The 26,630-nt window shown below is 31.7% G+C and overlaps 1 protein-coding gene across 2 annotated transcripts; it reads left to right on the forward strand.

Annotated features, from left to right (window-relative positions):
* The first annotated feature begins 10,097 nt into the window (after positions 1-10,097).
* Positions 10,098-25,908, forward strand: LOC123902938 (structural maintenance of chromosomes flexible hinge domain-containing protein GMI1). Of its 2 annotated transcripts, none has more exons than XM_045952776.1 (36): positions 10,098-10,233; positions 10,647-11,005; positions 11,120-11,152; positions 11,534-11,620; positions 11,709-11,764; positions 12,068-12,151; positions 13,063-13,135; positions 13,474-13,529; positions 13,640-13,745; positions 13,828-13,893; positions 14,136-14,222; positions 14,414-14,464; positions 15,148-15,265; positions 15,426-15,487; positions 15,572-15,700; positions 16,008-16,101; positions 16,189-16,223; positions 16,749-16,824; positions 16,919-17,110; positions 17,349-17,507; positions 18,107-18,128; positions 18,215-18,332; positions 18,417-18,527; positions 19,571-19,680; positions 19,887-20,067; positions 20,154-20,262; positions 20,355-20,449; positions 21,421-21,519; positions 21,696-21,762; positions 22,205-22,290; positions 22,377-22,658; positions 22,731-22,871; positions 23,228-23,535; positions 23,849-24,040; positions 24,212-24,535; positions 25,385-25,908. In XM_045952776.1, the coding sequence occupies exons 2-36, from the start codon at positions 10,649-10,651 to the stop codon at positions 25,659-25,661; spliced, it is 4,443 nt and encodes a 1,480-aa protein (XP_045808732.1). In that variant the 5' UTR covers positions 10,098-10,233; positions 10,647-10,648; the 3' UTR covers positions 25,662-25,908. The 2 variants fall into 2 exon arrangements, with proteins under 2 accessions (XP_045808732.1, XP_045808734.1); XM_045952778.1 differs by having other exon boundaries at positions 16,922-17,110; positions 25,385-25,858.
* The last annotated feature ends 722 nt before the right edge of the window (positions 25,909-26,630 follow it).

Below are 26,630 nucleotides of genomic sequence, written 5' to 3' on the forward strand. Positions count from 1 at the left end.
TTCATATATCCAAAAACTTTCATATAGTCAAAAACGGAACAGACAATGAAATTGTTACTGTAGGGGACAGAATGAATTGGTGGTTTAATTGGAATAAGTGAGAATCGTTTTAGAATCAGAGCTGATTGGAAATAGCTGTCTGCAGTCATTGAAAACATTAACCATGCTTTCCTTTTAAATTAACTAATAAAAAATTAATTAATTTCGTGCCTAAGCACAAGTCTGATCCGAGCTGGCCAAACGGCGGCGACGCGCGTGTGATAGTCGACATTGTGTGCGAAGTCCATCATTTATAAAATTGGATATCCTTGGAGCACGCCCATATTAGTCACAATGGGATATATATATATATACACTACTAAAGAATGTGTTCTAACCAATGTGAGATTTTTTCCCACTTTTCTCAATTCACCCCTCTTAGTTCAAAGTCCTAAAAGATCCAATGTGTGCACCCATTTTCATTCCCAATCACAATGAACTCATCAAAGTTCATTTTCCAACAAAAAATAACAACAATAACGTTACAAAACCCAAATTATACACAGGCACACGCTCGCTCAAACACTGCTGGCCCTAATCTCTTTTCTTTGAGTTTTATTCTTTCTTCATCGGTGAGGGGTGATTTTAGGTTATTTTTGGCCTAAAATCACCCCCTCGATATCTTTTTTTTCTTGCTTTCAATCTAAATAAGTGATTTTCACATGGATTAAGTCTTAAGTCTTTTAGTTTTTCTTTCTTTTGTTGTGATATCGTCGTCTGAGTGCGGCGTTGTGTTGTTAGTTGTCATTGGTACGGCGTTTGATTTCTCGTCTTGTTGCGATGTTCGTTTAGTTCGTATAGAAAGATCAACTTCAATCAATTGCAGATTCAATCATTGATCGAGCATCATCGTTGCAGATCTGGAAGCATGGACATTCCGATGACTTTAAATTTATCATGTTATTTGTAGGCAGTTTGTCATCGTATGTTGTTGAAATTGTGGTATTTAGGTGAAATAATACGAGAAAACAAGAAAAAACATAAAATATTATTGATAATTACAATATTTTACATAATAAAATAGTACGACTACCTCGGTATTTATAACCAAGTGAATATAATTAAATCTAAACAAAATCCCGTAATTAGAGGGCTAAGAATAAAGAAACCTAATTATAGAGATATTTTCTCAACAAATAATAATATAATATTTTCTATTCTAATTTCTAACACTTCACCTCAAGTTAAAGCTTACTAAGCTTTAAGCTTGTTACAAAATTAACCCTGAAAGTAAATTAAATTCATTGATAGCAAGTCAACGAAGAGCAGCAACCAAAGAAGTAGTAGAGCAACGGCCCAAGAGATGAATTCATATCAAATTAAGTAAAAATATCCGTGGATTAAAGTATCACAAACGGGGATGTCCGCAGATTAAGGGATCACAAACGGGAATGCCCGCGGATTAATGTATCACAAACGGGAAGTCCGCAAATTAAGGTATCACAAACGGGAATGCCCGCAGATTAAGGTATCACTAATGGGAAGCCCGCAGATTAAGGTATCATAAACGGGAATGCTCGCGGATTAAGGGATCACAAACGGGAAATTAGACCACCAAAACAAGATCAAGAGAGACTGACGATCAATCTTGAAAAAAACGGTGGTTAAAGATAAAGGATTCATGAAAAGTGGCATGTGGCTGCATGTGTCAGGGTAACAAATGAAAAAGGTTAGAATAAAAAGCAAGTAAACAAGAACCACATTGGAACAAAATAAAAAGAAATATTAACGACGGCTAGGGTTTATATGAAAAAATGGTTTATATGAAAACAAAGCTAAAGCAAAGAATAAGCGAGAGTTAATTTTTCTCAGAAGAAGTTGCAGCGGAATTATGTTTCAAGGCGGATATCATGGCTCTGATACTATGTTGAAATATTGGTATTTAGGTGAAATAATAGGAGAAAACAAGAAGAAACATAAAATATTATTGATAGATGTCAATGACCTAATTACAATATTTTACATAATAAAATAGTACGACTACCTTGGTAACCAATTGAATATAATTAAATCTAAATCAAATCTCGTAATTATAGGGCTAAGAATAAAGAAACCTAATTATAGAGATATTTTCTCAACAAATAATAATATAATATTTTCTATTCTAACATACACCCTCCGTGACAATATATAAGCAAAAATTATTTTTCTAGTTTCATTGCATATTTAATGTATCCGGTCTATATTATAACTTGAATGTTATTAACTTGGATGTTGTGAGTTTGTTCGCAGATTCATCCTTTTTATTTTTAGCGATGTTGGAATGAATATGAATATCGTTGTTATTTTTAGAAAGAAATAAAAATAACAATAACGTTACAATTTTATATTTCAATATATTTTTGATTGTGTAGGAAGCATGGAAGCTTGGAACCATATAGGGCTGAATCATGTCATACAACCACGAGTGAACGGTTTCCATAATATATAAGTGCTTTAATTTTTTATATTTGGAGGAATGAGAGATCAGCGGAACAGCAGTGGCAGCAACCACCTTTGGGCAATGTGAAATGTAACGTTGACACAAGCTTCTTCAAGACACAAGCGGCAACAGGTTGGGGATGATGTGCTCGAGACCAAAGAGGGTGATTCTTACTAGCGGGAACCAATATCATGCAAGCAAAACTCAATACATTGGAGGGAGAAGCCATGGCCATCAAGGAAGCAATGAGTGAAATGATATAAAGAGGCTTCTCTCATGTCATATTTGAAAGTGACTCCAAAATTGTAGTTGATGCTATATCTTTTAGGCAAGTAGGAATTTCTGAATTTAGTATGCTGATTTCATATATTAAGTCGCTTTTAGTGTTGAATCCTAACTTTGAGGTAAAGTTTGTAAAGCGACAAGCGAATATGATTGCTCACTCCCTAACTAGAGCGACCTATTCTATATGACTAGTCGCGTCGCCGTATTTTTGAGTCGATTCCTCATTGTATTGATAACCTTTTGTTAAATGAAATGAATTAAGTTTTCTGTTGTAAAAAAAAAAATTAAATATTTTTATCAAAAAAGTATATCTTTTAGGGAAAATTCTATGGTACATCAGAAAAATTTCAATGTACCTGTACATCAGATCATTAAATTAAATTATTAAGTAAATGAATATTTTTTTGAAAGAAGAGATTTTTTCTATCATTTAAAATATTAGGCTTAACTACACATTTGGTCCCTTACGTTTATTTTAGGTTTCAATTTGGTCCCTTACGTTTAAAAAGTATCAATTTGGTCCCTTACGTTTATTTTAGGTTTCAAGTTAGTCCTTTCCGTCAATTTTGTCACATGTGGCAGTCAATTTGCATATGTGGACTGACACGTGGCACTTGGACACAGTGACACATGTACTGTTCAAACGTTGAAAGTGACAAAACTAACGGAAAAGACTAACTTGAAACCTAAAATAAACGTAAGGGACCAAATTGATACTTTTTAAACGTAAGGGACCAAATTGAAACCTAAAATAAACGTAAGGGACCAAATATGTAGTTAAGCCAAAATATTATAATAACTAAATGCTATTTATCAAAATTGTAAAAAAAAAAATTTTTTTTTTTTTTGGAATTTTTTATCATTAATAGTCATTATTGGATTTTTTAATGAAAAAATGTAAAAAAGTTAGTATAATGCTTATAAAACATTGAACTTGTGTTTTTTCTTATGAAATCATCATATCTGAAAAATAATAATCGACAAATAGATTTTTAATTATAAAAATAATCGTTAATATATTAATTAATTGATCTAATATACCGGTACATTGAAAGTTTTCAGATCCACCATAGAAGCTCCCATATTTTAGATATATATTTAAAATAAATTTTCAATAAAGTGGATATCCTCATCCATTAGTAGTTCTTTTACGTCAACTTTTTGTTACCCTCATTTGGATTCATATTTGTTATGATATTTCTACGAGTATTGATCATTTGAGTTTTTATGATTTATTCTCTTGAGAAAAAAATTAAAAAAATTTTATTCCGCTTAATAATTCTTTATAAACATTAAATTTTATTAATTCAGCTGTGGAAATAAAAAATGTTTTCTTGCTTCTGCAACTAACTATAGTATAGGTTCAAAAGCACTCCAGACTCTAAAACTTGTTTAGGATCTCGGACAATCAGATGTTCATCTAACTCCGCCTCACGCTCGGGTTCTCGTACATGGTTCGAAATTTTGCATAGGTTCATCAGAAACACTCACCGACTTTGCAAGGATAGATACCTTCATTATAAACATTAAATTTCACTGATTCAACCGTCAAATTAAAAAATCTTATTGAGTTGCTCAATTTTTCAAACTTTCAACAAAATATTAAAACATTTTTATACTTCATCAAATAACTTCAAATGAGTGTACCATGGATTTTTTTAAATATACTCCCCCTGTGATATTATACAAATAAAATTTATTTTTTTTAAAATTTATTGTATAATTAATGTATTTGATTTATATATAGTCGGTAAAAGAGGCGACTAATACTAAAGCTACTAATTGCTGTGATTACTTAATGTTAGGTTAAGTTTTAGCTTGAAGGTTACTGAAAAGTCGTAGTTAAACAATGCATATCAATGTGTCAAGGGTGTTGCAAGGATGGGACTCGTAGGCCTTAACAATTTTCTTCTTCTATTTTGATTTTTTTTCTTATCAAGTAGTACTAAGTGATTATGGGTGGAGAGAAAAAGGTATATGCAAGGCTTGATTGTTGAAGGATTTAGAGGAATTGAATAATGGAGTTTTATGGTGGTGGAGGGAGTGGTTCGGTTTGACAGAGAAAGAATGAAGAAGATTGTGATTTCTTCACTATAACTTGTCTCTTTTATTACTCATTTTTTTAAATGGTCAAAAGTCTACATTGCCCCTCATGCTTCAATATTATAATTTGTGCCCTTTACTAGTTGTAAATACTTAATTTGCCACTAAAACTTCATAATTGGGTTCTCTAAATAATAATGTTATTATTAACTAGAGTTGGGTCGTTACACTCTACCCTCCTTAAAATAATTTCGTCCTCGAAATCCAAAACTTCTTCGTTTAACACCAGGGTAAACCACCCACGTTCCTGTATAATTTCCTCAATTTCCCTTGTTTACCGATCACGGTTTGTCTCTCAAAGGGTTACTATCCATCATTTTCACTGCGTTAGCAGGTTTAAGGTTACCATCGAAAATTCCACTCTTCCTTTTCATGTTATTGAACTCTCAACTTTAGTTCAATATTACAACTCTCAGGTGCCCCTCATGTTATATTAGTCCTTTATGTTATCTTTCCTTAATTCAATTGTTCATGGCACAAAAGTCCCTTTTTGTACTTTCTAAATCATCACTGGAGCATAGTTGTTCTTACTAGTTCGCCGCGTTAAACTTCTCAGTTGAACCGTTTTCCAACGCAATATCTTCTCTCAAGGGTACTTAGTTACTAATAATCCAAGGTTTAAGTGTCGGCGTATGCGTAACTTACTCGTCACATTTCGTCAATCATTTTACGGACAATTGCATCCAGTCCCTCGGAACAAAACTCTCCTCTCTCAAAGGGATGTTGGCCTAAAAACCAAACTGCTGGCTACATACTCAACTAACACTTGTTGCGCACTCTGATTTCGACTACTTACTGTCATTCTCCTGACTACATCATTATAGCGTAGGTCTACAAATTCCCGGACACTATCACACATCGTTTCACCTTATCCGGGGTTTACTCCAATTGTTATTACTGCTTCCGTATGACATCACGAGGTAAACTTGATCACTTCGTGACATCATGCACATCACTGCATATTTAACACTTTACCACAATCTTACCGGTCCGCGACACGTTAATTCTTATCACTTACGGTTGTCTCATATTACTAGTTCCCTCATCATGACGCGTTTGTCACTCCGTTCACTCCTCATTGCTACATTCGATTTTGATGACTGAATTGATCCAACAATGTCCTTTACTTCATTCACTAATGTTCTCCTGCGAGTTGGACTTTGCTCAACTTCTCACTTTACGACTGCTGCTCCGATTGATCTCCTTTTCCGACTTACTCTTTTTATTGCTTCCGGTAATAACTCTCTTACTCAACTTACTGCATTAGCCGGTATTTGGGGTGAAAAAGAGGAGAATTTGCTTTTTATATATTTTTTGTCATTAAACATGTTTTTTTAAAATTTAACTGATTTTAGTTATCCCAAGTCCCAACAACGGTGAATCTTTGTCGTTAAGGGATTGTAGCCCAACAACTCAAATATGGGTCAGGTTAGTAGATTCAAATTAAATTAATAATTTATTTTCTTTGAATCGCAGAGATTATATTTTTCAGAATCTAACCAACAAGAGGACAAGAGTTCACCAATATAAGTGGCGGACAATTTTCTTGGTTACATATTGGCACTTGTGCATGTCAAGGAAGGATTTGGATCCTCTCCAATTTTCTCTCATGTTTTCTCTCATTTTGTTTAATTCAATGGTTGATCTCTCTTTGATGTTTTCTCTTCTTTTACCAACCCTTAGATTAAGAAATATGAGAGAAAACATGAGGAAAAATTGGAGGATCCAAATCCGTCAAGGAACAAGAGTAATTTCGAAGAAGGGTTTCATGGCCCCAACAATCTTACCCATGTAATTCTGAATATGACAATGGAGATTGATAATTGTGAGAAGACTCACCTGACTGGATGACCACATAAGATTGACATTGTTTTTAATAGTTGGAAAAGGTCGACAAAGGGTTGAGCAAAGCTTGATTGTGACGGTGCACGTAAGAGCTAAAATAATAGTTCGGGATATGGCGGTCTACTTTGGGATAGCAATGTCATTTGTTTGAATATTATGCTCGTAAGAATGGTTCTTGTGACACACTCTATGCTGAGATATGGGGATGAACATGGCTCGAAGAAATGGGATCACCCATCTCTATGTCGAGAGTGACTTGAAGGCTCTAGTTGACATTGTTACCGGAAATTATAATATTAATGGAGACATATCTACTCTTTCCGTCCCAAAATATAAGATAAAAATGAGTCAAACAAACTTGATGTTTTTAGTTCAAAATTTAAACCAAATATAGTCACTTTTGTTGACCAAATTTTGCTTATATTTTGAAACGAAAGAATACTTTGGTTAAACGCATTCATACATACTCTTAAGAACATGGATTGACAAGTTAAAATAACTCGTACTTGGCATGAGAGAAAAGATCAAGTCATTGGTTAGCTAATTTTAGTCTAACCTTGAATCTCTTGATTTGTATATTTTGAAAACTTCTCTTGATTTGTATATTTTGAAAACTTCTTTTTTAGGACATTTTAGGAGCTTACATGCCTTTAAGTGTTTGCTTAGCGATTTAATTTCCTTATTTTTTTGGGCTCGGCCTCTTTTTGTATCAATAAAAAAAGTATACCGATTTGATGAAAACAATAAAAAATAAAAATATATGTCGTATTAAACTGGTATCAATCTTGTTACTTTTTTTTTTTGAAAGGGTGTTAATCTTGTTACTATTTTAGCCGTAAAGATAAAAACAGTTGTAATTTTTACTTTTAAAAAATACCGTCGATAATGATTAGAATTTTTTACAATTTGTTGAACCACCGTCAGTCCGTCACACTCACATTAATTTATAATCTCAAATACTAGTATGTATGGAACTTATTCACAATCAAATGGATTCTCTTCACTGAGACAAATCGGACAAAGTGCTAACATGAACCAAGTGGATTAATTTTGATAAATTATCATAAATTATAATAATAATTGTCAGCGATACTCTCATGAAATAAAAACTTACGATGACCCGATTAATAGTGACTGTTTAATACCAAATGCATGTTTATTTCTCGTTGTCTTAATCACACTGTTGTCATTTAAATTATTTTTTCAATTATAAAAATTATGAAAACTCCCAGCCTCTAAATTTAAAAAATAATATTCAGGATCCGTTTGACCCAGTTTTTTTTAGAGCTTATGCAAACAGTTTATACAATATAAATTAAGTTTTATGTTATTTTATAAGTTCACACTAGTGAAAATTGTAATTTTATAAATTATTTTATCATAAACTATCTTGACAAACTTATAATAATATATATAAATCGCATAAACTGTTTACATAAGCTCTAAAAAAAATTGGGACAAACGAGCTCTTATTATCGTCAATATTTTAAGGGAAATTCTATGGTACATTTGATACTTTCTAATGTATCGGTATATCAGATATTTAAATAAGTAGATAAATGGATATTTTTTAAAAGAAATCATGTTTTATATCATTAAAAACATTATAATAACTAAATATTATTTATCAAAACTGTTAAAAATATAAAATTTGACATTTTTTTAATTTTATTCCTAATAATCATCATTATTGAATTTTTTTAATGAAAAATGTTAAAAATTTAGTGTAATGTCTATAAATAATAAAATTGTGTTTTTTCTTGTGATATTATTATCTCTAAAATAAAATAATCGGTTAATTTATAAAAATAATTACTAATTTATCAATTTATCACTCTAATGTACCGGTACATTCAAATTATTCGAATATATCGTAGAAACTCTCATATTTTTTAAATTTTTTTGGTACATAGAAGCTCTCATATTTTAAACGTATCAATATACAGTATGAATTTTATGACGAACCGGTAGTCCAACCATCCTTTACCAGTTTCAACAAAGCACACGCAAAAAAAATTGCCACAGAAACCGCACTGTACTTTGCGTACAGTATCATGCACCCCCCCTTCTCCACAATTCCACGTGTTCCGTGTTTACTGGCCGTACAATGCTCCCAAAACGTTTCATTTCCAACAACTTTTTTTTTTCCACCTCTTACAATTTTTATTTTATAAAAGAAAATAAAAAAACACTCCTCAAGATTAATTTTTAAATTGAATAATTTATACAGATTTTACTTACTTATTGGTGACCGAATTTAAAATTATTAGAGTCTCATTTTTGTAAAAATATAAGTTCTGCATCTGCACTAAAAGATAAAAATAAAAAGAAGAAGAAGAAGAAGAAAAGGAAACATTCAACTTATAGTAATTAGGATAGTTAAAATAGAAGTTCTATGTTCTAACATTAAATTTTAGACAGGCTTATCCTTTATTCATTTTACTTATTTTACTCAACTTTTTCCTTATACAGGAGGGTATTTGTTTGTTTTTTATGCAGAATTTCTTTATTTACTTTTGTACTAAAATTAGTAATTTTATGTAAACAAAAAAAAAATTAGTAATTTTATTTGGTAAATTAAATGTATCATTCACGCGCAACTGCAAAGATTAATTTTCATAGGCACTTACCAAAGATTGAACTCAGGACCAAATGGTTAAGAGTCTAAGAGATTCAAGTATCTATCATTTATGCCACAATATCTTGGTACTAAGTAACTCAGTTTTTTTAACGTAAGTAACTCAGTTGTTAGCCACTAAAACTATTATTAAAGTGACAGATGATTTCTACTTCTCCACACTTATAATGTGAATCTAATCACCAAACTACTCAGACATTAAAAAGTTTATAATTTTGGTCTCACAATCTTTTTACGATTCAGTTTTATCATTGACAAAAAAAACAATACTAAAATAGATTAGTCTGTATTACATTCGAGTCAAAGACAAAATTAGTCGCTTTAAGAAAAAGTTAAACAAGAAATGTAATAATTTTTGTCAGCAAAAATTCAACGATTAAATTAATTGCAGCTACGACCGAATTAAATTACAATTAAAAAATCAGCGACTAAATTAAATGTCAACGGCGACCAAATTAAATTACGAAAACAACTAGCGACTTAAATTTAAAAAATACATTTTAGGCCTATAATAGGTATTTATTTACTTTATATTTTTGGTAAAATTGGTAAAATGCTCTTTATTTTATTTTTTTACTAAAACGTATTTGTTCCTTAAATTTATATATTTCCTGAATTTATGATTTTTTTTATTTTTTTTTTACAATAGAATTTATGATATCCTGACACTTTATTAATTTATCAATTAATCATTTGTCTTTATTATCTCTCTCCTCAAGAGTCACACTATTTTTACTCATAAGTACTTTTTGGTCTTCTTTTCTTCTTTCACTATAAGTAGCAAAAACTCTCTTCAATCTCTTTCACTTCCAAAAACCCATTCAAAACCCTTTCCTTTTCCTTCCGTTTCTCATAAGCTTCAATTTCTTCAGAAACCGCGTTTCATAATCACTTTTTTAAGGTATAAGCTTATTTCATACTTTCATTTCATTTCCTTGCTCTGCACGGAACATTAAGATTCTCACCAAAATCATACTCGTTTTTTTTTTGTGTTCTTGAGTAAATCCACTTCTGTTTCGTATCATTTGTTTAATAAATGCGTATTTCACAATTAGTTTTCGTATTTTTAAGCTTAGATTTGAATAACTGAAGTAGCTTTAGCTTTCATTGAAGCTCTGAAATGTACTAAGTTTATTTATGGTTCTTCTTTGTTATATGATGATATATCTGATTTTGAAATTATTTTTTTGATTTTTTTAATAATTTTTTTTAGGTATTTAGTTTATTTTTTGTTTTCTGTTTGTTGATTTGCTTAGTTTGAAGAAAAAGTAGTATTGAAATTGAAACTATGGTGTTTTTTATTCTGTTTTGCAGACATGGAAAGGGGGGTTAATGGCAACCCTAAAAAGCGGAAAATGGGGGAAAGGGACGGAGACGATGATGATGCTGGAGTTCGGAAAAGGAGAATGTTTAAGATTTTGTTGCCGAATGAAACTAGTGTAGATTTGACAGTACCTAATGATGAAAATAAATTGTCTGTTGGGGATTTTATTAATTTGGTTCAAAAGAAGTATTTGGAAGTTTGGAAGAAAAGTGAATCTATGAGGAAAAAAAGGGATATCAATTGGAAGAGTAGTGGTTTGTATCTTGAAGATCGTAATGATAATAAGATTAGGAATGTTATTGATTTAAATAATTTCACGCCTTACAAGCGTCACATTTTACGCCTTAATGTTAGTATAAAATACCGATTCTGCTTTCTTTTGTTTGTGTTATTTTATTTCTGTTTCTTTACTCTAATTTTGTGTTTGATATTTGTTTTTATTGTTGTATTTTTTCACAATCAGGATGGGAGTGCCAATGTTGTTGAAACTTTTGAGGTTAGAATTTCTATTGTTTCTCTGCCTCTGTCAGCTATATGTAATTTCTTTTGTGTTCTAAAGGGCCTAACGGCGAAATTCACACACTTCTTAGCACTTAGTGTGTGCGAGTTTCGCTGCCTCTGTCCCTGCAGTTTTATAGAGGGACTAAAAACACTAGTAAAATGTTTTTGAAATAGGGAATGAAGTTGGATAAAATTTATGTAAGAATGAACTTAAAAAATTGTGATTTTACATTGCACATTTAGTATTTATTATTTTAGAAATTTATCAGGTAAAATGAATTCTTAAATAAGAGAGGGAAAATGAAATTGGAATTTTCTCTTAACAATTGAATGTTGTGATTTTGATACTATTATTGTGCATATGCCTGAAATGCAGAATATGTGGGACTTGACGCCGGATACACAGTTGCTACTGGAGCTTCCTGAAGAATATACTTTTGAAGCGGCTATTGCTGACTTGATTGTGAGCTCATTAACAAAACAGACTATAAACTCAATTTCTTATAAAGACTTTGCACATATCAACACTAACACTGTTATTCATTTATCAGGATAATGCTTTGCAGGCTGTGTGGCAAAATGAGACAAATAATAGGAAGCTCGTTTGGTATGGTCACATGACATCAATGTGATAATGATATTTCATTTTTATCCTTTATTTGACAAAAGAGTCCATATATTGTTGGAAACACTATTTATATTCAATGTGTCCAATTTTCATGGAAATTAAATTGTTGATGTTTTAATGATTAATTGGCACATATTGACACTGTTGTCATCTTTTTCTGATTGTTATAAAAGTATTGAAAAATACATAGTTGATTTTTACTGTCTATTGCGTCTGCTTCCTTGGTTTCTTATACCGGTGTAATCAATTATCACTTGTTCATTGACTTTTTTTGTTTTGCAGTGTACAGGTTACCAAGAATAAGATTATAATTTTCGACAATGGTCCTGGAATGGATGACTCCAATGAGAATTCCATATTAAAATGGTAGCTATCTGATTGCAGTTTATTTCATGAACGTTTTGAAGTTGCGAGGCACATTCTAATAACATGTTATTTGAGTTAAAATAAACTTACTTTCTGAGGCCTTTTGAACTTTTTATTATTTATAACTTTGATACTTGCTATAGATTTGTTGGTCAGCTGAATTCAACTTTTTCTCTTTCTCACTCAATTTCATTGCATGTGCATCCTTAGTTGCTATCACAATATGTAACTTTCTTACTTAATGATCTCTGACAGCTGATCAATTTAAACTCTTTCTATGTTGATGTGCTAAGAGATTCAAAGTTAGGTGTCATGAATAAAGTTTCAGTAAAACATTTTAGGTTTTTCAATTTAACCAAGCTTAGTACCTCAAAAATTATGGAAGGAGGGATATTAATTGATTGTACTGCTCATAGATAGCAATAGGTGATGCAATTTTCAGCTGGAACGGTCTAACTATGTTTTGCAAATTTTGGTTATTATTTGTGCTAAGTACTACTTTGGTTGGTTTTAGAAAACTTTTTTTTTCCTGCTTTGTCAATATAATTATAAGAATGCCACCTTATGTTCATTTTGTTTTCATATTTTTTGCCGTGTTCTCAATTTAACCATTTTTGCTTTATAAGTATCAGCAAATCCAAATGAACATTTTCTCCAAAAGAAAAACAAGTCCTAAAATATTCTAGTACTTTTTTTCTTTCTAAATTACACCCAGTTTTCAAACATTGCTAGCTTTTGTTCTGAATAAATGAGTATTTGTCTTTAACACAAGAGACTTTTAAATTTTAAAATAATAAATCACACTCACACTTTCAGTGACTTTCAATCTAATTGTACCATGCATTTTATGATTTATCTGTTTTCATGTTCACCGTCATCTCTTGATTATGGACTTCTTATCTATTGTTCAGGGGAAAGATGGGTGCCTCACTTCACAGATTATCAAAATCAGATGCTATTGGTGGACAACCCCCGTACTTAATGGTATTCTTCACAATTTCACTCTTTCACCCTTAAATCTTTGTTGAACATGCTTGTTTTAACATGCTCTAATAGAAGTATCTTTAAGCTAGAATAGCATTTCTTCATTAAACAATTTTTTATTTTTGCTGAAGATCTTCAATTCTTTATTGTAAAATGCTCAAATATTACAAGCATTTTAAGTTAACAGAACATACCTACCTACATAAATCATATTTGAAGATATGCTATATGTGATACTTATGCCTAAAGAAATATCAAAATGTTAAACATTGGGATTTACAACTCCTTTGCATGTTTTAATTTTTTTTGTTTGTTTATATATTGTTTGTACTATGCAGCCTTATTTTGGGATGTTCGGATATGGTGGACCTGTAGCATCTATGCATCTAGGGAAGTATGTTTTCTTAAGATAAATCTCCTTCTGTCTTCTTCTGTTTAAGTGCATCCCAAAATTTATCTCTTTATCACTCCCTCTCTCTTATTTTTGCTATTCTCACATTACAGTCGTACTTGTGTTTCGTCCAAAACAAAAAAAGTAAAGAAAGTCTACCAGTTATATCTTGACAGAGAGGATTTAATAAAACAATCTAACCCTGAAGCCACATGGAAGGTATTCATGTTTCCTTAACAATGCAATGACTTTAATGCATTTGTTTTTGTCTTATTTATGTCTTTTTTTTTTTCAAATTTAGGCGACGGGTGGCATAAGGGAACCTTCAAGGAATGAAATCGATAATTCTCAAGGCAGCTTTACAAAGGTATATACATTTCTTGTCTTTGGCCTATTATTTTTCTCGTCTGTTTTCAGCATTGTGGAATAGGAGAGGAAGGAATTTAATAGAGGGAAGGAAAGCTAGGGGAGTGAAAATAAAAATCATAAATGTTATGGTTGAAGTGGAGGGGAAGGAAAGGAAACATAAGAAATTCATGAAGTAGTTTTGTAACACACTAGAATAACATGTAAGGATGAAACTAAACACATGATTTGATACTGTTGCAGGTTGAAATTTTTGAGCCAAAACTAAAAGATGTTGATATTAACAAACTCCGGTGCCACCTCAAAGATATATATTTCCCCTATATTCAGGTTTGAACATGCTAGTGAATTCAATCAATGCAACCGATTCAATTATATCTTGTCAATTTTTGTATGATTGTTACTTCATATGTTCATTTTTATTTTAACATAAAAATCAATATTAATCATTATTGTTCCTTGGCAAAATATTGTTTTCACGGCCTTGAACATACGTGTTTTTATTTGTTTCATTCATGCAGAATGACGACTTGTCTGCCAAAGGGAAAACTATTACACCAATTCAGTTCCAGGTTCTTTCTCTATTACTACACCTTTACTAGCTCATTGATACTATTACGGATTAATCTGGTAGCATATTTATCTCAAGTACTCAATAAATATTAGAACTCGGAACTACAGCCAACTCTTTGATGTTAGCTGTATAATGTAATTCGGTTATACTTGTGTTCAGTTAGTTTAGTTATTGCAGAGTTGGCATTAGTGTTAAGTATTGCGGAAACTTGTTCTTTACAAGTATCATTGCTTTGTACATTTTGATTTGATTTGTTGCTTAACAGACTATACTGAGAAAAAAATAAGACATGTATGTAATCTAATTTATGAATCTTGACAGAGGATTCTTTTATTCTTTCGGTGGCTGCCTGCAGACTCCTTGAGTTTTACTGTGTCAAACCTTAATGAGAAAAATGGCAGCATGAATATTATTTAATACACACAATGAACAAATTTTTTTTCATCATTCTTTTTCGTTTTCTCAATTTATATTTTAATTAATATTATTTTATGAGTGAAGAAGCTTTCAAATTAAAGCATATTTTCTCTGTTCCAACTAAGATTTGCTGAAGAATCATGTATCAGTATATCACATTCATTCAATATTTTAAAGAAAAATTGTAATTTTTGTTCCATGAAAGGGTTACTTTATGTCATGAAACAGCATATATAAGATGGTAACAAATTTGGTTCTTTTCAGGTCAACTGTGTTGATCTGACAGAGGTTCAAGGCGGGGAGATTGCAACTACCAATTTGCATTCTTGCAATGGTCCTGAATTTGTTCTGCAGCTTCATATGAAACGTTTACAGGACCACGGTATGTTGATGAATTATAATTCTTTCAAGCAATATATAGTTTGAGATATGATAAATGATATTTTTTTAATCAGTGTTTCTAATATTACTGCTTATCCATTTCATCTGATTATCTGTAAAGAAATGTGAGTGTTCAGTTCTATTTGAATAACTATTTTTAGGTTCAAGGGAATTCCAAGAAGCAAATGCACGACTTAGATTTGTATATTTCCCTTTCACAGAGGTAAAAGAAGTCTACAGTATTGGACTTTGTCTATATTGAATCTCATTATCAAGACCAATCAAATGAATATGTATATAATTACAGGGAAAAGAGAGTATTGACAGGATTTTGGAAAATTTAACTGCTGACGGTTATATGATAAGGGAAAGCTTTGAAACCTTTAGTCGCGTTTCTGTTAGGCGGCTTGGTCGTCTCCTTCCAGATGCTCGCTGGGTAAACTTCCAACCTTTTCCCTGAACTTCATTAAAATTTCTATAGAGATATTATTTTTAAATAAATAATATAAAATATATTTTTATAGAAAAATCTCACTAACATGTTCTTTAATGTAGTTTTATTCTTATCAACATCAATATCAGTCATGAATGCTAAAACTTTCAACTAAGTTTCATTCGATTAACTATTGTTTTTTTAAATCAATTAACTAATTATTATTTATATTTTTTGACATATTTTTCGCCTAACCAAGCAAAAACAATTTTTTAGAGATTACTAATGAGTAGCAATTCTTTTGGACCAGACTTTACTTCCTTTTATGGACTATAGGAACAAAAGGGAGACTTATAAGGCAGCGATATTGAAGAGATGTTCCATGAGGGTTAAATGCTATGTTGGTATGTAGTAACCGTTTGTTAGCATGCACTTTCATATTTATTATGTTTATTTGCTTGATCATCTGAGTCCGACTTTCTAATTTGCAGAAACTGATGCTGGTTTTAAGCCTACTCAGTCAAAGGTTAGGCTTGCAAATGTTTAAAATATTTGTAAATAAATGTGCTACATGTGTGTCCTTTTCTGTTGAATAGTTTTGTAATTATTTGCAAGCTTAACAATATCACGTTGCCATACTGGTGACATATTATACGGTGTACATATAAAAAGATGCATCATGCATCATGTATGTTCCATTGTTCCTCCCAAGAAAATACAAGTATTTGTGCTTTTTTCATATTTGTGTATACAGTTGGAAATTCTGCCATCATTGCGGTCCTCCCCCAGCCTGCCTAATTGTGGCATTTAGGTTGCTTTCATTGCAGCCTCCAACACCTTCATTGTGTTGGGTGTGAAGGGGTGGATTTAGTCCCACATTGCTTAGAGATATGGCGGGCAACCCTCACCATACAAGCTGGTTTTGTAAGGATGAGTTAAGCCCAATATAAAATCTCACAACATGTATAGATACATGTATACTACTATGAAGTACGAAACCATAGGAGAGTAAGTTGGATATGAAACTAATGGGTCTGTTCTCTTTTTTCAGACGGATTTAGCTCACCAAAATCCTTTTACCATTGCTTTAAAGAACTTGGGCAGTAAAATTTCAGACAAAGAGTCCGGTATTTTCTGCTTATAAATTTTCTTGACACTGTTTCAAGTTTATTGTCTTTATTATATATTAAAATACTCAACTTATCTTTTATTTTAAATCAGCAGATGTTTCTGTTGAGATTACCAGGGATACAAAAGTGTTAACTCCTTTACAGCTAGAAAAGGAGTACCAGGATTGGATATTACGTATGCACAATGATTATGATGAAGGAGCTTATGCCGGTGACTGTATGGATAAACCGGTTATACTTCTCAATCCACCGAACAAGAAAGCACTTGGCCTTTTTCATGATGGTATGACTATCAAAATTTTGATGGCAATTGCTTCTCTATTTATGTTTTACTAGTGGAAATTCAATCCATAGCATTTTGAAGAAAATGTCCATGTATATGTGAATTTATTATTTATTATATGTATATTAAAACAGTTACACTAGACTAGTCCTTTTGTAGTTAAAATGTACATATTTGCTGCTAGTGGACTAAATTGAATCTTTCTTTTTGTGATTCTATTTTTCTTACTAATATGCAGTCATCAGAGTTCATCGGGTTCTGAAGAGAAAGGACAAGACATGGAGTCGTGAACAGAGAATTAAAGTGTTAAGGGGAGCATGTTCAGGGTGTCACAGTAACAATGTTTATGCAACCATAGAGTACTTTTTGATTGAAAAATTTGAAGGAGAGACGGGTGGTAAGATTTCTGATTGTAAAGCATTAGCCTAGAGGGAAATTAAAAGTATAGTATTGAACGAAATGCAATGAAATATATTTAAACAGTCCACATTGTAGAATTTATTATCATATCATATCGTTCAATATGGATTTCCATATAAATTAAATCCATGTTATTAAAACATGAAGGATTATACATCTTTAAGCATTATATATGCTTTGAATCTTATAAGGTTGTTATATAAAAATGATTTTATATGATACTCAAAAGTTTTATACCCTTTTTTATTAATAATGACTTTGTTTTTACATTATTAATAATGGCTTATAGAATTTTGAACTCACTTGCAGTTTCTTCATCTGTGGTCTGCGGTTTGTTTCTTGTTAGTTGCTTTAAATTTTAATGATTTTAAGTTTTTTTTTTTTTTTTGGGAATAATGATTTTAAGTTTAATGGTAAAGTCAACATGTTAGTATTTTTCTTTACAAGAAGTCAATGCATCTTTTTGTTGCTTGGGAAAATTATGCTGTCAACAAGAATTTAATACAGTACAAAAAAACAAGCTTTAATCAGAAACTTAATTAAAGCTGACTACTTTAAATATTTTGTTGTTAATAGGAGATGCTCGGGTCCTATGCAGGTTCGTTGTACATATTATTGCAAAGCTCTGCCTACTAAAATCATTTTAAATTGTCTATATTCACTTTCCTTTGCTTGATTTTAAAGGCCAATCGGTATCCCGGAAGAAAATGGATGCTCCCTTGATGTGAGTAATGAAGAAGATCCCGTATTAGATATTGGTAGCTCTTTGTCTTTACCTATGACCGTGATCTACGACGAAAAGGTTTGGTGATTAAATTTTGTTGTATATTTGTTCTATACCGTGGAAAAGCTATATGATTTCTAACTTCTAAGCAATATGTAACAGCTTGTACCTGTTGAAACTATTGAATGGGAAAATCGACTTAAAAAGTTAAAACAGAAATCTCCTGCTTGTACTCCGAGTCCACACCATTATAAAGGGAAGCAGGCTGATGTGGTAAGTATATTATTTGTAAATAGTAACTTAGCCGGTTTAGTATCTATAATTAGCATGTTGGTATCAGTATCGTGAATAATTAATTATGTTAAATTCATGAATGAAAGCGTTCTTCTCTTACAAATAAGGGTCTTCTGAAGAGTTGAAACATCTCAATTTAAGAGCATCAAAAGGGAATTTCTTTTTTCTGTGGTACATGTCGTTGTTGTGGTAAGTGTGAGGTGAGTTAAGTCCCACATTGCTTAGAAAAGTGGAGGTTGGGTGGTTTATAAGTGAGAGGATCCATAAACCTAACGTCTTAAGATTTTGGGTAAAAGTGTGGTGTCTAGTGTGTTGCAACGACGAGAATTGAATGACTCACAATTGAGGGGGAGATTGTTGTGGCAAGTGTGAGGTGAGTTAAGATCCACATTGCTTAGAAAAGTGGAGGTTGAATGGTTTATAAGTGAGAGGATCTATAAACCTAATGTCTTAAGTAAGGTTTTGGGTAAAAGTGTGGTGTCCAATTCACTTGTATTGTTGCTCTTAACCCAATGTGGATGATCCCCCGGCTGCTCCCTCGTGACCCAACAGTCATTGAAGATTTCATCTACTTTTACTCAACCAAGGAAAAAATATGAGAAACTGAACAACTAAATTTTTAAGGACCTTTTCAAAATCTTCATTAATCTATAAATTGCCTGAACTTATTATCACTAGTCAAGTCTGTATTGTTTAATTTAATTCTACTCTTTTTTTTTTGGTCTAATAGCTTAGTGGCTAAACTCACACTTTAAGTGTGGAGAAGTGAGAAATTTGGGGTTCAAACCCCGGCCACCTTAATAATGTCCCTGTAGCTACTAACTGAGCTACAGTTACGGCAATTTAAGTTGTAGTTACGGCAATTTAATAATGTCCCTGTAGCTACTAACTGAGCTACATGTTTATAGTTTTTGATTCAATTATTATATATTGTAAGTTGTAGTTTTCCTTTGTAAATTATTGTTTCGTCTCTTTGAGCATCATGCAATGCAATATCGTGCCTTGATGATTTTTTCTGTTAGGTGGACTCAATCAGTAGAAGTTTTGACAAAAGGGTGACAGCGAAACCTTCTCATTGTGCTGTGGCGTACAAACTTCTAACTGATGACCAATGTCAAGAGCTTGATGTGAGGTATGCTTGCTATAGATATTTGTTTATGAATCTGTAAGACTAACATATATTTCCTTGCCAACGCTTTTATTAATTGTTTACTTTGCTTATTGCTCAGACATATCTGTTTTAATTATTAGAAAATTATGTAATCTTAACTTGTATTTCTACTTCTGGTCAAGTATGTGTACTTTGGTATGTCATTGAACAAATGATTTATTGTACAGGGTTGGTTCTACCTTTCCAACCTTAGCCATTGCATGTTATGACATCCATGGTAATCAAGCACCTTTTCAAGAAATTCCGAAGGATCTGACCATTCGACTTCAGGCGGCAAAGGACTTGTACTTCAATGTGCGAGGAAGAAATTTTGCTCTTTCAGTTGACAAAATGTCTTTAAAAATCATGGTATGCATATTGTGTACTTCTTCGGTCTTATTGATTCAAAAAAATTAATTAATAACTATTGCAATGTCTTGGAATGATTGACGCAGGATGCAATGGTTAAAAGTAATGAATTAGATAAGATAAGTCCTACCTATAGAACTACTTTGATGATTACTTCAGAAAGTGTTCCAATGTCACTATCTTTTCCGTGTCGAGGTGATTTTGATTGATGTTTATCTTTTATTCATTTGGAAATAAATTAGTTTCCAGTGTTGTTTATTCTTATGCTTGCTATTTTATTTTTTCAGTTTTTCCTAGTTCTCTCAAACATGTTGACCTAAAGCCTGAGATAAGAGAAGACCAACTACTTCCAGGATTCATTTTCAAGGAGTTAATGTTGGAGGTATCTCAAAATTGCATATGCTGATGTACATTTTGTCTTTATCTGATTCATTTGCTTTAGTTCATTCTTATATGTGTACTGTGACCTAAAAAGCAACATTATATGGGAGAGTTGTGTTTGGTAAGTAAGTTTCAAAATAAAAAAGTTTAAAGAAGTTTAAAATGATTGATCAATGATACAGCTGCTGAATTCTGCAAATGTTTGTATTTTTTGACCAAAAATTCTGCAAATGTTCCAAGATACAAAGAAGTGATTGGACATGGGAAAGCCAAATATTTCAAGTTTTATATGCTAGATTGGATCGTGGAAATTCTGGGAAGGATCTAATCAAATGGGTAGATGGTGAAAACTAGACTAAATTATATAGTGGTATATGGGTTAAATGGTGTTATTGAACATTTGTGCTTTTAAATTGATCAATGGTTTTTGTCAATATATGCTGCAATGCCGATCTTGTAGGTTGAAGTTTTATGACTGTTAATTTATTGTGGGTTTATTTTTGCCTCTTCTAGAGTAGAAATATTTACGGTTGTTGATTACACAAATTTTCACTTGTTGTTCTTAATATACATAAGAAAAATCTGAAGTTGTCTAGGTACACGTACACCATTTATGGAATTTTTTAATCTATAATACTTATTAACACCAACCTTATTACAAACTACTATTTTGTAAGTACAGATTTCCTGTTATAATTTTAGATTTGATTGTTAATTATTCCATTTTCACTTGCATTCATTCTTTAATCATTATGTATTCATGCAAAACAATCTGGATGATCTTAATAAAATTGTTCATATAGTTTTTTTTAACCCTTTGAATGGCCATTTACAAGACAATATCTATTTAAAATTACGAACACACTCACAGCCACATATTAGTGTTTCTAACATTATCTAATTAGGTTTCTATAGCATTTGCATAACTATATATTTCTAGTTGACATATTTGCTTGTATTTCTATAATCCAGATGTTTGATAAATATGGAAACCATGTGTCTGAAGGCATTGAGGTTGATATTGTTTTGGCTGGATTCGAAATACTAAATCGTTGCAGTACTTTATACAAGGTAATGGTTTTTTACAAACTCTAGTATATTGGGATAAATGTTTTGCATTTATGGTTGTACTAGGACAAACATATAGGTAGGTATATGTGTATATCCTCATATCAATATATGCATGAGCTTTTATTTCACTGTTTTGTTTTCGTCGTATGTTGTTAAATGAAAATTTTGATCTGCAGGTTGATGATAAAGGAAAAATTAATCTTAGTGGTCTGCTAAAGTTAACTGCAGGTTATGGAGAAAATGGTATGTTGCTGTTAAGTATGATGTTAGTTACCATTATACTTTAAATTTGACTACTGCTCTATATTTTCTGCATGTTAGTTGCCATTATAGAATAAATTGAAAATGTTCTATATTGATGTACTACTCATGTGTCATTTATAATATATCAATAATAAGTTAATAACATGTCAAATAAAAAAATTACACAGCAAAAAAATATATATTCATTTTCATTTTTTCAATACCAAACTTCTTTTGTAGTTTTCGGTTATGCCAATAATTGAAGGAAAACAACTTTTGAAATTGTGCAGCATGTGAAGTTGATTTTCAGAACCAAAACTACACAATCATAACAAGCCAATACCATGGCTAGCTCATTATTTAAATTTACTTTGCGGTTTCAGATTGCAACATTCGTATATCGTCTTTCCATATCACCTTATTTGTTTGCTTCATGGTGCAGCATCCATATCTGTCATTTTTCAGAATATAACAATTTTCAAGCAGGAGTTTTCAATTGCGCAAAGAAGCTTGAGAATTGCATCAGAGGTTATTTTTAGTCCAAAAAAAAAAAAGATTGTAGAACTGTAGTGTATTTTCTTATAATTTAACTGCTGTGTTGTGTACAATTTCAGGTGCCTGGTTGTTGTGCTGCTGGTAGTCAGCTAGAAAACGTTGAATTTGAAATTGTAAATATTGATGGAGAAGTAGATACAAAGATTCACCAGGACGATCAATATGGCCAGTTTCATATGCTCACAATTAAGTCAGACCTTCTCAATGCAGAGAACTCTATGCGGTACACTTTCAAGCATGGACGCTGTACAATTCCATACATCCGTGTTCCAGACATTGAGGGGACTTTTTGCTTTGAAGCTTCACATTCAAAATATACAGATCTATGTCTGGCTGTAAAGGTTATATTTTACTTTTATCTTTAACAAAGTTTGGCCAAGTTATGAATCATAATTGGTTGGATTTTTCTGCAGGTTCAAGTCATCAAAATGCCAAATGCAAAAGATGATGCACAATTTCTATCCCCGGAAAAGAATATTTTTCCAATGCAGGAACTATCACCACTTAATTGTGGAAATGACTTAATGATGTCTGTCATAAATAGTACTAACAAGGTATCAGACATGAATTATGTTATATTTTTTTTATTGTTCTCAAATAAAAATGGTTTTGAAGTGAATAAGGTACAGCTGTGTTTCGTCTTCGTTATGCTTTAAAATTCATGATCTTGTTAGGTGATAGAATGAGATTAACATTAATGTTTTTCTAAAAGGCCTTCTTACTTAAGAGATTGTGAACGTTGAAACTTTGTTAGGTGATTGCTCAAGTGATTTCTTCGATTCGTGTGGCATTGAAATTGATTTTGATTAACAGCAAACTAATTGTCGGTGGTTTATTAATGTCTAATGTCTTTTCAATAAATTCATATTTTTGCCTCATTTTGACTTTTTCTTGATGTGCTTCTATGCAGAAACTTCAAGATATTTTTCAACTTGGTGAGAAAATTAAAAGCTTAGAAGAAAATCATAATTGTTATCTTAATCTAAAGACTGAGACCGAGAAACAGATATTGAGTCTGCAAGGTTCTCTCTCTCATCTAGGCAACATTGATTCCTTATTCACCGACACCAAAGAGGAAATGACTACAAAAATCAAAAGCATGGAAAACACAGCAGCTTCTGTCCTATGTAGTCTTTCTAATCAACAGACTCCTCTCTTGAAAGATATAATTGGGGTTGTTGCCCTCCTTGGTTCCGTTCAGAGTCTTGAGCTTAGCAGGTGTGTCATATTTTTCTCCTTTCCCATCCCTACCCACCAAAAGTACAAACTAATACTCAGAATAATCTCGCATTTCAGTTTCATTGATAAAGAATAAAATTATTGATTTTAAAGTGTGATAGTAATTGTAGGCAATGTAATTATATGATGATTGTGGCGGTTGCAATGCAGTTTTTTTTTAATAAGCGTTGTTGATGTTTGAAACTGAACATAATATTCCATCTCGTTACCTCCAAAATCCCACATGCCCCTCAACAAATGATTTATTCCCTGTACAACTTGTTCACTAACAATAAAACAATGAATCTTACAGAATGTTAGCTGAATTTCTTGGTGAAGATAAAATGCTGGGTGTTATTTGTCGATCTGTTGAGACTGCAATTGCTCTTGAAAAATATAAACAAAATGGAGAAATCGATTATGTGTGTGCTTTGCATGCTGAAGCAGCTGATCTTGGTAAAGCGATAAGCAAGCGTTTTCTTACTATGTGCTTTGAAAATATAAGGTAATTTGTACTTTCGGGGCCACCATGGCCGTAATTTTGATATATGAATATGATTAGTTTTATGGATATTTTCTAAAGAGAAAATTATAGGCTAAACCTTTATGGCTAGGTGCTTTTAATTTGTTTCCTATAGAGAAGATATAATGCAGATAGTGCTTCATTTTTTGACAGGCCATGCGAATATTTGCCACAAAAAAATGACTCTCAGAGGAAGCTAGCATTGCCTGATCCCAAGTTACAAAATGGGAGAACGCCAGCCGGCTTTATGGGTTATGCAGTTAATATGATTGATCTGGATACCCGTCACCTGCAGACAAGCACAAAATATGGTTACGGGCTTCGCCAGACCGTGCTATTTAGGCTGTTCAAGAAGCTCCAAGTTTACGAAACAAGAGATAGTATGGTGGCTGCTCTTCAATGTATAGAGGAGGATGGTGCGGTATCCGTAGATGGTGGAATTATAAGAGAAATGGGAACTCTTTCTCTTGGTCATGGGTATCTATCTATCTTTTTCTCTTTTTCTGTCTGTCAGCAAATGATGACTTCTAGCTTGTGCATATTGAGGCTTTGTTCGGTAAAAAATAGTGGATAACTGATAAGCTAGTTTGTGGATGAGCTTGTAGTGGATAGATTATAATCTAGCTTATAGCGAATAAGCTATCTGATTGAATTTGTAGTGTTTAGTAAAATTAGTGGTTGAACTAGCTTATAAATATGAAATGACATAAAAAAGATATGTTTAATTAATATTTAATTTTGTTAAGTAAAATGATAGGGGTAAAATTGGAAGAAAAAATAATAAGTTATATGCTATTAAAATAGAGGAGGGATCCGTTGACTCCAGGACTAAGTCTCCATTGACTTACTCCGCTTAATAACTCGATATCAGCATTATATTTATTCAATCCAACCGTTGAATTCAAAGATCTTATTGAGTAGATCAACTTCGCAAATTTTTATAAAAATTCAAAAAATGTAGTTATGTATTCAGACTATTGAAATTCAGACTATTTCATAAAATACCTTAAAATACTTATAAATAATACATAAAAACTTATTTATTTGTAGAAATTATTTTGCATAAGGGCCTTTAGTCTCAATTTTGTATGGATTTCATTGAAATTAGGGGTCTTAGTAGGAACTCATTATCTCATGACATAGACACAATATGTAAGCATTTGAAAGAGAAATTAGTTTAGATTCATTACGAAATCTGCCTTTAAATGTCTGACTTTTGACATATTTTGATAGATCCGCATTTCTTTTATTATGATGATTTATGTGTATTATGTATAAGTTTTTTATTAGAAATTACTCATCTAACTCTGTTTTGTTGTATTGTAGGAATCCTTCCATATACTTTCCTTGTGCTAACGAGTTGGACAATTCTCCACAAACTAAGGAAATCTTGAGTCAGATTAAAGTAAAGAAAGAAGAGCTGCGGGATATTGAAGAATACCTTAAAAAGTCAAATAAGTGTATCCAGAAGAATAAAAAAAAATATCAGAAAAAGGACAAGGAATATAAAATTCTTGTTGCTACAACAGTTCAGCCTTTGTCCGAGGTACCAGTACCAAAACCAGAGTTTGATTGGGAAACCTTGGTAAACTTAGGTGATTGATGTGTTTTTGTTTTCTATGATTTTGTTCATTAAACTTGGAGCTTTGGATAGTGTTTTTTCATGTGTTGTTATCGGTGGCTGGCGTTCAATGACTTCAAAGGAATTGAATAGGCTTCTTTTTGAGGTACCGATAGGTTTTGGTTACTGTCATGGATTAATTTATGCACTATCTCTCTTTCTGTTCTGGTTATATATAAGACTCTTTAAAAAGTTTGCCTTTTTTTAATATATCATTTATTAATATTATTAATTTGAATTGCAATATGAAAAATTAACATTGAACTGATCAGATTTAACGAATACAATAATTTAATAATAATTACACATATTTTAGATAAATTTATCACTCAAACAATTTTTATTATAAAAAAAATGTATCAATCGTTAGTTGGTTCAGTGGTGATTGACGTTGAACTTGGTAGAGAGAATCGCGGTTCGATCCTCGCAATTATGATTGGGAGAAGGTTGGAACCGCTTGATGACAGAATTGACTCCCGAATTAGTTTAAACTGATGGTGAAAGTAAAATAAAAAGGCTTATTGTGTTCTTTGCCTCAAAATTTCACAATTATACACTTTTAACTTTTAAAATGTGTGATTTTTACTCTTCAAATCTATCTCTTTTTGCACTTACTAGCCCTCATGGACATTTTGACCAAATTTGACCAAAAAATAGTGACGTGGTAAATTTTGATTTTTGATAACGTGGCATCTCTATGTGTTTGTTGATGTGAAATTTAACATTTAAAAAATAAAAATAAAAAGCATAGACCACTCCTCCAAATCCTCCCTTCTACTTCCTCCCTCCTTCCATCTCCACACCAAATCTACATGAAAGTTGTTTCCATCTAGAAGTAGACTTAAATTTTTTCAAATATTTTATTCTAAAAAATAGTTCATAAAATACTTAAGTCAAATTACTTATTTTTTCTATAAATACTTTTTATTTTTGGTTACATTTTCTATAAAT

Source organism: Trifolium pratense, linkage group LG1 (genome assembly GCF_020283565.1).
Source record: "Trifolium pratense cultivar HEN17-A07 linkage group LG1, ARS_RC_1.1, whole genome shotgun sequence".
NCBI classification, from domain to species: Eukaryota; Viridiplantae; Streptophyta; class Magnoliopsida; order Fabales; family Fabaceae; genus Trifolium; species Trifolium pratense.

Excerpts from the sequence above, each read along its gene's own strand:
- LOC123902938 (XM_045952776.1), top strand. The coding sequence starts at position 10,649 with ATGGAAAGGGGGGTTAATGGCAACCCTAAAAAGCGGAAAATGGGGGAA. Across the intron at positions 20,450-21,420 it reads TCAAGGAGTTAATGTTGGAG|ATGTTTGATAAATATGGAAA; the intron begins GTATCTCAAAAT and ends TCTATAATCCAG. Across the intron at positions 24,041-24,211 it reads ATGTGCTTTGAAAATATAAG|GCCATGCGAATATTTGCCAC; the intron begins GTAATTTGTACT and ends ATTTTTTGACAG.